The sequence below is a fragment of the Sminthopsis crassicaudata genome, chromosome 6 (genome assembly GCF_048593235.1).
Source record: "Sminthopsis crassicaudata isolate SCR6 chromosome 6, ASM4859323v1, whole genome shotgun sequence".
Classification (NCBI taxonomy): domain Eukaryota; kingdom Metazoa; phylum Chordata; class Mammalia; order Dasyuromorphia; family Dasyuridae; genus Sminthopsis; species Sminthopsis crassicaudata.
The window spans coordinates 142,783,565-142,798,679 of NC_133622.1; the positions used below are offsets into that span (position 1 = coordinate 142,783,565).

The 15,115-nt window shown below is 34.5% G+C and overlaps 1 protein-coding gene across 3 annotated transcripts in view; it reads right to left on the bottom strand.

Annotated features, from left to right (window-relative positions):
* UNC5C (unc-5 netrin receptor C) overlaps window positions 1-15,115 on the bottom strand; it is a 400,598-nt gene that overhangs the window by 112,096 nt on the left and 273,387 nt on the right. For all 3 annotated transcript variants that reach the window (XM_074275498.1, XM_074275500.1, XM_074275497.1), the window contains one exon: window positions 12,103-12,206. In XM_074275498.1, coding sequence (XP_074131599.1) covers window positions 12,103-12,206 — 104 coding nt within the window. The remainder of the gene's footprint in view (window positions 1-12,102; window positions 12,207-15,115) is intronic.

Consider the following 15,115-nt stretch of genomic DNA (forward strand, 5'->3'; position numbering starts at 1 on the left):
TTAATATCAGCAACAGTGTTGATTTTATCAGGGTTCCTGATAAAAATCCAATATCATTGTAATGAATAATTTTGGATATATTTCTTCAATTTTTTGCTAATATTTAAAATCTTTATTTAAATAATATATTAATAATATCAATTAATAATATATTCATCTGTAGTTCTTGTTCATTTTATTTTCTTGATTTATGTATTAGGAGCACATTTTTCTTATTAAAGGAATTCTTTAAGTGCTTTTTCAATAATTGATGATAATTTTAGAAATATATGTATTAACTGATTTTTAAACAGAATTTGCAATGCACAATTATATGGTAGAAAAACTAATAATTAATAAAAATAGATGATTAACTACAAAAATATAATACACTTATATTAAGAATATGAAAGAGATCCTATACATCTCTTTCAAATTTTCCTTCAACTATGAGCATCTTTGATTCATTGATTTATTCAGCAAACATGTGCTAACAATTATTGCATATGAGTAGAGTAGGTAAGTAATGTTTTTTCTTGAATTAAAAAAGTACAATAAGCATTTATGCAAAGAACTTACAATAAACAGATAAAATAAAATTATAATAACAATAAAACTATACACAAGAGATCACATGTTATAGTGTGATATATGTTGTGTACACTAGATAATAAAAGAGGCAGCATGGAATGAGGGGAAAGAACCAGTTTTCCAATGCTTTTGAGATGTGTTCAAATCCTGATTTTGTCACATATTGTCTATGTGACCAATATCCCAGGCAACTCTCTAAGACCTCAAATTGCACATTAACTGGATTGGTAAAGGGAATTTCTTCACTGAGAGGCCTTATATTAACAAAATCACATATTTTGACAAATAATAAAATGCAGTTTCTTTATCAGTGCAAAAATCTCAAGAAAATTAAATATAATAATAATTTTGTTGTTTTTCAGTCATGTTTGACTCTTCATAATCCCATTTGGGGTTTTGTTGACAAAGATACTGGAGTGGTTTGCCATGATTTCCTTCTGTAGCTCATTTTATAGATGAGGAAATAGAGGCAAACAAGATTAAGTAACTTGCTGAGACTCAAATAGCTATTAAGTGAATGAGGCTGAATTTGGGTCTTCCTGACTCCAGGTCGAGTGCTTTATCTATCTACTCTGTGGGCTAAAAGAGTAACTTGGTGTACACTTGGGCAGTTACTTTCCATAAAAAGAGATGAATGACAATGAACAAAGCAAATAAGTATATGAATAAATGAGTGAACAAATAAATAGTCAAATATGAAAAGTAAGCAAATGAATGAATAAATGAATAACTTAATTCTTGAGCTCAGATTCAATGTACATTTTTCAAGAAAACCATCAAAACTATGTGACATGTCAAAAGGCTAAAAAGATTTAACATGAAATACATAGAAAGATATGATAAAGCAAGCAGAAAAATATACCAAGAATCTCATTATTCTTCAACTAACAGAAAACAGATCCCTCCATTCAAGTCTAAATTTCCTTTAGAATCCACTCAATAAACTGTACTAAGAATCGGAGCATTATTACAGATGTCCCCGAAGTCTGGCCCAACACAGAGTGTATTGCCACATGAATGAAAGTGGACATATTGCTTCTGGGAGAGTACATTGTAACATGTAAAAGAAGTAACTTGGAGAGACTGTAGCATATGTCTAGATAATTATTTAACCGGTTCTGTTCTACTATGCACATTAAGAATAGAAGGCTCCGGCCTCAGACACTTAACATTTCCTGGCTGTGTGACTCTGGGAAAGTCACTTAACCCCAATTGCCTCAGGAAAAAAAAAAAAAAATAGAAGGCTCTTTGGATACAGGAATATTCAAAAGGCCTCCTCCATGTCTCTCTCTTCCCTCAATCATTTTGGCTTTCCTGTTTGTAGTAGAACTTTCATTCCAGTTCCTGGTGAGAAACTCAAGCCATGACCTCCTTTTCTCTACTCCACTTTCTGGAAATCTGATGACCAGTTGTAGTAATCTGAGCTTCAGAAAGGACAGCCAGAGCCTTCAGGCTACCAGCCTACAATTGCCTGTTTATAATATTGCTCCATAAATTTCAGGAATATTTTTTTGAGAGATATCACCACACCAACCATTAATATCCCCCCAAATCCATGAAATGGAAAGTTCTCAGAGGATAGAGATGTGGTGGAAAGAAATCAAAACCACACATGAAGAGAAGAAAATAGCTACCATTCATTCCTATGTGCTGCCGTGGTCCTGCCTTATATTTCAGCATCAGAGGTTTCTTAGTGGCCTAGAGTTAGGAAAGTAAAATCTGCCTTCAGAAACTGTATAACCCTGGACAAGCCACTTAACCTGTGTTTTCCTCAGTTTCTTCAACTATAAAGCAGCACATAACTCACAGGTTTGTTGTGAGAATTGCTTGTAAAATATTCCTATTATAAAAAGTGCCTAGCATTAATAGATGATTATTCTCTTTTTCCCTTCCTATCTGCTCCTGGAGTTGTCCCAAGGAGCTTTCTGTGAGTATTTATAAGATAAGGTTATATCACACAGCTTTCGTTATGTTACAAAACAGCAGTTATTTTATCCACAATTCACCACAGGTTAAGCTGTAAATCCAATTTGCTGACAGATAAATGTGAAAAAAAGAAAAAAAAAAGGTGCATTTAAATTATTTAGCAGAACTGTAACTGAGGCTGCTCTTGCAATGAAAGTAGATTCTTCTAGTGCTATTTGGTTTTCTGAATTTCTTTCTTTGGGAGACATGGAGAAAAGCTGATGACCATATATGAAACAATTTTTCTATCCTTGGTCTTCTATGTTACTAAAGCTAATTCATATGACATAAGTTCTCTCAGTGTTTCAGACAGTGTACAATCCAAATGCTAATAATGTGCAGGGCACCTTGCAATTTTCTTCTTTTCCATTCTATTCCCTTGTGAAAGACAGATGTGTTGTGTCTAATTATTCACTGATTGGTATCGGGAGATACATTAACATAATTGGCATATTTGTTCTAATTAACAGAGGGAAACTGCCACATGCCACCCAACATGAAAAGTGAATCCAGGAAAAATCTGCAGTAGAAGTCAAAACTAGTCTCCATCCATTCAGAAAAATTTGATAGGGCAAGAAAGTATTCCAAAGATCATGGTTTTTTTAAGAGTAGAAGAATTAGATGAGGCTGTATTAATCAACAAATAATTATATAAAAGAGGAAAGCTGGTATGTGCCAATTGTCAATGTATAAGCAACCAAGTCAGTATTCTAGGAATATTAGCTAGAAGTTGAAACTTCTTGCCAAGCTCTATTGCCTAAGTATAGAAATTAGCCTGAATCATTTGCTATCATTTTAACAAGGCACACTAGATGGATCTAAAAGATACTTGCAGCTTATACTTCATTGAGTCATGTGTGTCCCCTACAGCCCCTCAGTAGATGGAGCCTGGGCCCGTTTTCAATCAATCTTCAACATTCTAGCACTATTTTTATCTTATTGCTTCTGACCACCAGCTATGTGTATTTTAAGGGGTTTAATGGTTCTTCATTGCCTATATTTTGGAGATGAAAATGAGCACACTCTATTCAAGGAATAGAGGAATAATATCAAATACAGACTTTTTAAGGGACAAAAACCAAAAATACATTTATCAAAAAGTATCGCATTCAGTGAGAAAGGTCATATCCCAGAAAGAAGGCCTCCTACGTATATATATGCTGGAGTCCTGTTGTACTAAGTTCCCTCCTAGCTCTTCCAGGAACAGATAGAAATATTATGATGCAAATTGTATTATTAGATATTTCAGATATAAAAACATTCTCATTTTAACCTCTATCCATTGCATATAATTCATTTTTTCCATCAACAAGCAACACTATGTACATTTTTAAGTTTTTAAAAAAAATAATGATCTGTAAGCAACTTGAAATTGCATCTCCAGGAGATTGTCAAAAAAAAAAATTAGGTTGGGAATGAGATGGCAAGTGAAAACTTCATTGACATTATGCTTGGTTGTTGTTACTTTTGTCTGAGCTGCCAAAAGAACGAATTTGTTTTTCTGCTGAGGAAACACTCCCTTAATTGCACATATGTCCAAGTTCATTGCTTTGGAGAACTAAATCCCCATATACTATGGGAACTAATTTGTCCTGAAATCCCTTAAATTCAACTGCAAAGCATTAAGTTATTCGATCAGCATCGAAAGAGATTTTAAAATAGCATTATATTTCAACATTTTTATAGAATGCCTATTCTCTGTAAAGCACTGGGAATATGTGTGCCCTTGTGGTTTATATCTGCACTTTTACAGGTAGAGGAAACTCTCTTTATCAATTCAGCACCTGTTCTGCTGGAGGATAAGAGAGATTCAATGACCTGTCAAAGGTCATACAATCAGTATGTGTTGGGGGATGAATATGAGCCCAGTTCTTCTTGATTGTAAAGCCACTTCCTTCTCCCCATTAAACCACACTGCCTCTCAAACAATCAAAAACATTTATCAGATGCCTGTTATATACCATGCAGTGTTCAGTGCTGGAGATATAAAGACAAAAAATATATACTTCCTGCCCTAAAGGAATTTGTTTTCTTGGGACATATACCAAATAAATTTACATAAAATGCTCAAAACTAGTCAAAAACATGCATTTATTAAGCACCTGCTTATATACCAAAAACTATTCTGAGGAAATAGGAGAAAAAATTAAATAGTTTCTCCCCTTTTGGAGACCTCATTTTGTTGGAGAATAAAAACTGCACTAAGACTTTTGAGAAGAATGTGTATATAAAATTAATATAAAGATCACTAGTTTTTGAGCATATTAGACATGTACTTAAGCTGAACTTGAAGAAAACTAGGACTTCTAAGAGGCAAAGGTGAAATGAATGACCAGATTGGAGTCAGATTGTAAGGAGAGGATCTAGAGAGATGATAAAGGTGATCAAGATAAAGGTCTTTATCAAGAAGATAAAAGTGGTAGCATTATCAAATGCTACATAGAAATTAGGGAGAATGAGTATTGAGGAAAGGCTGTTAGATCCTCCAATTAGAAGGTCACTAGAAATTCAGAAAATTTAGAATAGACTAAGGGCAGAAGTAGGAACATTAAAAGAGAAAATTTTTTCAAAGAATAAGTGAGAACAGGAGGAGAAACAGAAGATGATAGCCAATGTAGATGGAAAGTTCAAATAGAGGAGAGATGGAGAGGGAAGACATATATAAAAAGAGATTGAAGATTAGAAAGATAAAGGGGAGGTTAGTGGGAACAATCTGCTGATGAAAAGAGCAGAGGATCGGATCAAGATACATACAGAAAAATTGTCTTGGTGAGAATAGCCACTTCTTCATTAGAGATGAGTAGATAATAATGGAGGTTAATATCTGAGGACTATGAGGTGAACAGAGTTTGCAGTAGGTGACTCGATTTTCACAATAAAGTATGAGGCAAGGTTTTTTGCTGAAAAGGCAGGTTTAAAGGAGTGCCATGGAAGGTAAAGGGAGAGATGAGAACATCAATAGTCACTGTTGTGATAAATGGAACAGAAAGTGAACAGAAAGAGAAGTACATGGAGAGGCTGGGTCAAGCCTGAAGCAAGGAAGGCTCATCTTCCTGAGTTCAACTCTGGCCTCAGACATTTATTAGGTGGGTGACTCTGGGCAAGTCACTTCACCCTTTTTGCCTCTGTTTTCTCATCTGTAAAATGAGCTGAAGAAGGAGATGGCAAACCAGTCCAGTATCTTTGCCAAGAAAACCTCAAATTTGACAAAGAGTCAAATAGGACTGGAAATAGGACTGAACAATACCAATGGTTGCCCTGTTACAGTAAGGGCACAACTGAGATTACTTCATATAAACAAGTATTGGATCTTGTCAGCATAGTTTCAACAACTTTCTGCAGTTCTGTTTCAACAGCATATGAGAAGGAAGAGAGGAAGAAGATAGTAGGAACCATCCAGAATTTGCATGAGCTGTGGTAAGTCAACAAGGGATTTAAAAGTAGAAGGTTGGGAAGAGAAAAGCATCTCCAAGTCAGGGGTGATGACCTGAGAAAATACTTAGGAGTGGGAAAATTTGGAAACAATCGTGATAAAGAATAGATTTAGGAATAGCCAGGTAAGGGAGTGATAGAAAGATAAATTATGATTGAATAAATAAGTTTCAGGGTTATTGAGGATGTGAGGGAACGGTATTACAATTCTTTTGTATATTTGTGCTGGGAAAAAGAAGTAATTCATGTGAGTGAAATACATTGAGAAATAGGGGGCTATGTCTGATAACTCCCCAAATATGAGAATGGATGTTCGGATGAAGAAAATTGTGAGCAAGGTATTGAATTTATAGAGAAAGAAGGAAGAATGATAAAAATGTGAGAATCTGGAAGGAATCATCACTTTAGATAAAGTAAATTTCAACAGTGAAACCTTGTGAAATGATAACAAAAGAAGAGTCTAGAAGTGCTAATGGGGTACATGGAAGATTCTGACTCTCTCTCTGGGACTAATGAGTTGGGGTACATTAGAAATGGGACACAAGAAAAGAAAAGAAACACCAGGAAGGAAAGTCAAAGATTCAGTATCAAACAGAGGGCGTCAGGAGTCAGTCAATGCCAGAAAAAGGAAAGAAGAGGTGAAGAAGTTTAAAATGAAAATAAATGTGTTAATTTCCAGCATTGGCATGGTGTTAGCACACAGAAGGTGCTTAATAAATGTTAGCTAACTGACTAATTATTCATTATAGTGTCAGGGAGATTTGTAGTGAGATACTGTGTGTGATGGGGAGCATAGGACTGAAGTAGATAATGAGAGAGTAGGCATTAAGGCTTGGGAAGTGGAGATATTCCTGGAAGTTATGATTTCAGCATCACGGATATGGGAAGATCGAAAAGGAACAGATCCAAGAAGAGTATCAGTGGATGCAAAGGACTCTTGCCATTGAAAGCAGATTAGAAGATTTAAGATTTTATACTGGCTCAGTAATCTTTGCAATTAGTTAATTGTCTGAGCCTCTGTTACAGAAAAGTTGCCAATCTGCATGGGTGGGAGCTCCTGATAATGGGTCCAGAACAAAAAGGGAAGAAAATACTAAAAATCAAACCACAGGACCGATGATCTCACAATTGATAATTCCTCATTCTAGTAAGAAATTCCAACTGAGAGCACTGTGTAATGAAAGCAATATTTTCTCCAAATCAATATTCAGGTCAACCTCTTCTACTTTTCTCTATAAAACCTCTCTTGCCTGCAGAGCACACACGGTGCTGCAGGGGCAACAATATACCTGCATGGAAATTCAGGCACATAGAGTAGCAATTAAGAAATAGCAGCAGCAAAACATAAAGCAACTTGATGAAACAAAGCAAACAGTAGTCATATTACTAATCAATTAGATGGAGGTGACCACTTGATGCCAAATATTTGTAAGTCTCCTGCTGCTGCTACCAGCTTTTTATCCCCTGGCAGCATCCCACTGAAAAGAGTCTGTTCCATGTTTACTCAGAATCAGCAAAATAATTTATTTCTTTGCACTTCACTCATATTTTTTCCACTTGCTAATTAAAGATGCAAATGTTGATAAATATGATGAAGGTTTTTAAGCACAACTGGGTCACTAAGTTGTACACTGTTCCCTATTCTTCCAATTAAACTCCTATGAGAGACAGTTCAATTATAATTAGATAGGCAATTATCACCTTGTTAAAGGTATGACAAAAAAACACATTTTCAATTAATATTTTGTTTTATTGCTTATGCCATATTAACTAATTTTAAATCCACTGATGTTTTGATTTCTGACCTATGTAAAAGAGACAATTAGGTGAAACTGTATTCTGAATGTTTTTTTTTCCCCTGGCTTACCATATGATCTCAACATTTTTGTTTCATCTCTGGCATGAGCAAAAATGAGCAGAGCAGATTCACAGCTGTTCTGGAACTAAAGTATGTAACTAAATTAATTCCTTTACTTCCCAGAGAAACTGAGGAGATGTATCTGTGAAAATTGGAGTACCATCATCACTAGAAGGAAGGATAGTGTCCTTGACTCATTATAAAGATTTATTTAATAAATTCTATTTAATTTTTTGTTTGTTTGTTTTGAGATTGGATTAGCTACATACTTCAGTTCCAGAACAGAGTTAGTAGAAACATCATTTAGGAAAGAATTTTAAAATTTAAAATATTTTTAGAACAGTATTTCAAAGTAGTCTTAATCACTTAATATTTTAAATTTGCTCAATATAAGCATGCACCTTAAAAAATGAAACAATGAAAATACAATGATAAGTGCATTGAATATGGAGAAAAATAACAGTTCATTGTGATGCTGGAAGATTATGCAAATAGAATAGATTAGATATTCATTGGCTTAAAAAGAGATGGGGAAGAGAGAGAATATCACTGAATGCGATGTCCATGTTAGCACCCTGGACACCTCAGAATCAGCGGGAGTAAGGATAAGCAAAAGTCTTTATTCTTGGTCTCTAGCAGCAGATGGACACAGGATCTCTGCAACCTCACCTCCTCATCTCTCCCCAGAGTGACCGTGGCTAGTCTCCTGCACCTCCTAGTCCCTCCCACAATTCTCTGTATACACCAAACGATTGGGCCAGCAAAGGTAGTGGGAAGGGCCATTTTCCAAGCATATTCTTATAGAGTATTGTCCAATCAGTAATTAGCCTCAAGTGCTTGATTGTCCAACCTCAGTGCATTGACTCAAGAGTTTCAGCTCTTTCAGCTTTCTTTTGTTTTAGAACACGGGTGGTCACACCATCCCTGACTTCTCAGGGAGGTGAAAACACCGAAAAGGGGGTGATCACCCCCCACCCCGCCCCGACTTCTCAGGAAGGGAGATGAAAAGCAACAAAGGGAAGTGGGGATTGCTAGCGGGTTTCTGGGCTGATGGGTCTTATTAGAAACAGGTATGCACAAACTCATCATCATGGGAGGTATTACACAAGCACATAGCAATAATGCAGAGGCTATTAGTGATGACTCTCCCCACAGTCAGTGTAACAAACATGTGGTGTAACAAACATGAATTGTACATGCAAGTAGTGACATAACAAACAATATAAATCAACATAGTGTTATAAAAGTTTCCAGAAGTCCTAGAAGGAGGGTATGTAAACATCAGTCATACATACGCCTTCTTCAGCAGCCAAGGGATAGTCCAAAACCAATCTATTGTCCATTGCTTCATGTGTCAGGGAATCCAATGATCCCCACAAGTTTTTGAAGTCCTGCAACAGTCTTTTTATGTGTTAGGGAATCCAATGATTCCTGCAACTGAATATCTAAAAAATGTCTTGTACAAGGTTTTTGTTTTCTCTATACATATACAAGCATTAATATTAATTTGATGTCCTAAAGGTCTGACAGCAATGAAATAAACAACAAATATATTTTGAAACCTACTGTGTGCCTCACACTAGAATATTTGCTTATGGAATATTTGTTAAAATTGTTAAAAGTTCAATCTCTTACTTCTTTTGGACTATTAGCTGCTCTTCTAGACGATTCTATAACTTTTTTGGCTTTGGCTACAAAGAATCTTCATTCAAATGATTTCTCTTTTGGTTAAGTTACTTAACCTCTCTGGACCTCAATTTTCTTATCTAGAAAATGAGGGGTTTGGACTAAGGTCCTTTTCAACATAAATCTATGAATCCACAATCCTTTTAAGAATTATACTTCTATTTAATAATGTTTCTCACCTTTAGGAAAAGTCTTCAAACAAATAAATGAAGCATTAAACAAAAAATACATCCATCTCTAAATTAAAGTAATCATGTAATCCTTCAACCTACCAAGTCACCCTTCATCTTTTTCCTTTTTAAATTTATTTCACTCTCTTGAGCAAATGGCAGTAATAAAGTGTCACATTAAGATATTCATTAGCTTCTGGTCTTTGTGATTATAATAGTGTTGAAAAGAGTCTACACAGAAGCTATCTTAGGCTGCTTGCCAGCATACGTGCTTGATCTCTCTTCTGACTTCAAAAAGGAGAAAGAAAAACACATTAAGAATAGTTCTTTTTAGTGTCAAATGGGTATATGATTTTTGAGCTTGCCAAGTGTTAATTGGTCTCTTCCCCAATGATGGTACAAATAAAATTCATAGCCAATTAGCTTGCAGCCATGGATCTTTACTACTTGACAAAGTATACCACTCTGTTATGGAGCTTAGAAAAGAGGTGTAATTATTAGGATCTCTTCTCACTGGATATTTTTTGCTAAGATCAGTTCACTCTGAAATATATAGAGCTATAATCATATAGGCAGACAGACAGACAAACAGATGTATAGATAGGCAGACAGACAGACAGAAATGCTTCTTCTATGGTATGTTTTGGTTTTTAATGTAGTAATATTGGAAGAAGTTTACATTTGACTTTTGAAAAAATACAGTTAAGGATACAGATGTAGCCATAAAGATATCTACTGATGAAATATTGACAGACAATATAAGTATTGCCTTCCCATAAATTAGACTAAATCATCATTGCTAGGGTATCAGATTTTCCATTGTTTCATGGACTAGCTGTAACCATGACTAAGTCTCAGATCTGAGAAGCATGTCAGATGTAATATCACCTTTAAGGAAATACCTTAGTACGTTTTTAAGAAATACTTTTATGAAAAGGTAATAAAAATACCTCTAGGAGTGTTGCCATACATTTTCCATATGACATGTACAATTGCAAATGTGAAACCCAAAACAAAGCTTCAGATGAATGTGAGGTTCTTAGATAATTTATTGATAAGTTGTTTTTAAGTGAAATCAATGTGTTTTTGCTTTCACCTCCTAAAATGGAAAAGGGGATGGAGTCCTAAAGTTACTGATTTGTTAATTATTAACTTTTTGTTTTCTGAAAATTCTGATGTTCTCAAAAGCTCTAACTTTCTATGGAACAAAGAGCTAAAGCACTTAATGCTTTTGATAAATCATTCTGCTATAGAGATGGTCTCAATTTATTATTACTTAGAAATTATTTCTTTTATATGGTAGAAAGGAAATAAAAGTCACTGAAAATAATAAACTTTTAGGTAATGCAATGTAATTAGCAACTTGAAAGTTAACTGTTAATATAAAACCCTTTGTTATGTAGACTTAGTGAATGTCCTAGTCTAGAGGTCATTAACTGAGATAAGTGACTAAACTTTCAATAAAGAGTATGGTATAATTTTTTCTTTTATCGTCTGACAGGAATGAGTTGTAAGATTTTAAATGACCAATTAGCATAACAAATGCTAGAAGATTGATTTTACTCACTATTCTACTATAGGATTTGGGAAATCATTTATCAGACCTCTCCGGAGTGGCATACACTAAGAAATAGCATGTGTAAACATTTCTACATATGGAAAAAAAAACTCGTTTGATTATTAAACATGACTAGAAAAAGGATTTGACCTGAACTAATTTAATGACAAGTGGTCAGATGATTTTTGTATGTAACACCTCTTTTATTAACAGAAATAAAGCAGAAAATAGCAGAAATAAACATATGCAATAAATGTTGGGCTAACCTTTTTTGAGTTAAAAAGCTAACACCCACACACATATGCACCAGCTAATTCCTTGCCCCAAACTAGTGGTTGCTGTCATGTAGACATAGAATTTTAAAGTTTGTCAGTGAGATAATCATGAAAACATTCTCAGGACTATAGTTTCAAAATTGCACTTGCACTGCCCCAATGGATCCTGATCCATTTGATGACAACAAAACAAAACAAAAAAACAATCACACACACACATACACACACACACACACACACACACACATACACATATAATCTATCTATCTTATCAGATAGCTTATTTACCAAGTGCCAGATAAAATATTGCAACGTTCCATTTTTTTGAAAGGGAATGAAAAGGGAAGGAAAAAAAAAAAAAAAAAACTAGGTTGCCTGTAGCCCTGTCCAGTGAGGTATTCTAATTGACTCCCAAGTCATCAATCAGTTTCCAATCAATCTATTTTGCCAGAAGCAGGCAGTTAGGACTCCATTATCACCCATTTATCATGCCATACCTTAATTCACTGCACCATTAGCCATGGATTAGGCCTCAGTTAGGGTAATTAAGTGCCAGTTGCTAAATGCAGAAAATTGTTGGTCACTCACCTCAGCCATGGGTATGCCTTCAGGTGGGCGACACTGGAGCAGGACTTCCTGTTCCAAGGATACTTCCTTTCCTAAAGGTTCTTGTTCAAAAGTCTTCCGAAGATCTGGAAAACATAGGTGGGACAGTGTGTGTTTCAATTAGGTTAACAGCTGTTCACTGTTAGAAAGTGTGATGGCAACCTGTGGTGTTGGTAATATTGTTTTTATGACTACTATCATTATTACTGTTAGACTAGAAATTTAGATAATTTGCATTGGGAATTATGATGCATATATATATATATATATATATATATATATATATATATATATATATATATAAATAAATATATGTAAACACATGCATACACATATAAACACATTACATATATATATGCATATATAGTGGACTAGGACTATATAAATATACATGTGGATTACAACTATATATTTGTTTCAGTGAATGCTGTAGAAAAAACTATTGTAGAACCCAGTATCAGTATATACTAATTGTCTGCTAAGATCTCTCCTCTATTAGTCTCTAAACTATTTTTCTAATAGTCTAATAATTATCTACCTATTAGAGGCTTGCTTCTCAGGCTTTTAATCAGAACATGCTATTGTCTATGTGTAAGTGTTGGTGGAGGGGAAAATAGAGCAGATAAGAGGCCAATCTCAACCAGGAAGACCTGGGTTCAAATTTCACCTCTGATACTTACTGTTTCTGTGCCATTTCTCTCCCCCTAACTACCCAAGATTTTAAAATATAAAGCAGTAGCTTATTTGCATTTCCTTACCAGGAAGCTATTTCATTGAAATAAAAATAACTATGCATGTTTGCTAAGGGAAATTGTTACAATATGATATTTTCTTCTTTGAATTGCTTAGTATTTTTATCTTTTGAGCATTTATAGTCAGAATGAAAGGGGCCCGCAAATTAGTATCTTTGGTAACCCAATTTGTTCAATGATATTGACCATCTCAATAGGTTCTGTTCTCATTTCTTTCCAAACCCAACAAGTTTCTTATTCACATAATTCTTTTCCTCTTTTCTTATTTCAACTAAATATTAAGGTTTCAGTATTCTTGTAGTTGTACGGTTCAGTTCTACTTAAAAAAAAAAAAAAAACACAAAGTTTTGCTTTCTGCTTTTTTGGGGAAGTTGGGGACAGGGAGGAAATTAAGGTGAAAGGAGAAGAAAACTAAAGTACTGTGATTACATCATTGTAGGAAATTCCTGACACAGAAGCTCTTTCTACTGACATAGATTTGTTGCTTTACAACATTTAATTTAGAAATAATTATAAATCTTAGTGACTGCAAACCTTGATAAAATTTCAAAATAAATCTTATCTAAAAACCAGGGAGCTGTGTAAGTACTATGAAAAGCTATATCCATCAATTACTCAATCATTCAATCAGTCAGCAGGTATTTTAGTCAGCACCTACTATGTGTCAGGCACTGTGCAATATTCTAGTGACATAAAGACCAAAACAAACCAGTTCTTATTCTCAACGAATTGATCTTATTATCATGGCTAAATTAAATCCACTTTACTTCCTTTCCAAACAGAGAAAGTCAGGAGTTATGGTTGTTATGGAAATCTATAATTAATTTTATAGATAAAAATACTTTGAAAAACAAACTTCATTTAAAAAAAATAATACCTGCCATAACAATAGGTATTGAGGAAGTTATATGGCAAAACGGATAGAGCACCACCTCTGGAGTCAGTAGAACCTGAGTTCCAATATGGCCTCAGACATTTACTATCTCAGTGATTCTGGGCAAGTCATTTCATCCTGATTGCTTTGCAAAACCAAAACCAAACATAACAAAGGGTATTGATTGATATTATTCATAGACATTTTACATATTCAATTCATTAAAATGATAATTTATTGGTTTTAACAGATGGAATTAATTTTGAGAAATTAGAGAAATTAATATTTCTCTTTTCCTTCATCCCAAAATCTAAATAAAATACATAGAAGGCATCATCTCAGCCTATTAAATCAATGTTTCATAAACTATATGCTGTTTTAAGTATAGCACTAATGCTTTCAAGCATAAAAGGTTCTCTAGAAGAAATCTGTACCTAAGTAACTCATTTTGCAGTACATTTAATCCTATGGGAACTGTTCTCATTAAAAGATCACGTATTAGGGTGAGGACAGCCAAAAGACTCCCTACTTTTTGATAAGCAAAAGTATGAATGGAAACTCTTAGGAAAGGGGCGTTTACTGAGTTGATTATCATGAAAGGTAAGGGAACAGAATTCATTTTCACAGAGCAGAAAACTACTTTACAAAATAATACAGTCCAATTCTGCCTGACTTGCAAAGGAGTAAACTGAGATCCAGAGGGTTACAATGAACTGCCCAGGGTCACATTTTTAGTTAATGGCAGATCTGGGACAAGAATTCTGTCCTGTACTTATTTAATTATGCCATTTTGCCTTTATTATTGTTCCTGGAGAAGTAACATGGCATAGTAATATGCTGAATTTGGAAAATATGAAGCCTGCCTCTGACACTTACTAGCTGTGTAACCAAGGCAAGTCAAAACCTTCTGAAGTTTCATCTATAAAATGGATTAGATAGTCTCCCTTCCAATTCTAAACCCATGATCCTATGATGTCTCTGTAAAGCTGTAGTTCATTGTAAAAACTGTAGAAAACTCTTGTTTACAATTTCTTAACATTTTGCATGTGAGAGCTGCTATTTTCCTCTTGAGGAAAAATCAACTCAACTTAAGCACAACTCAAGAGCACAGGATAGGTGAAATATCTGTGTGACAGGGAAAATACTCTTGATAGTACAGACTTATGTGATCAGTCAATAAGCATTAATTATAAATTCACCTGTTATGTGCCACTTTGCTAAGAGTTTGAAATAAAAATAAAGGCAACAATATACAAGCCAACCAAAAAAGCCGACCTCAAGAACCTTACATTCTAATGATGGAAACAACATACAAACTACTATGGAATAAAAGATATAAACAGGGTAAATTGGAGCTGAGGGAAAACAT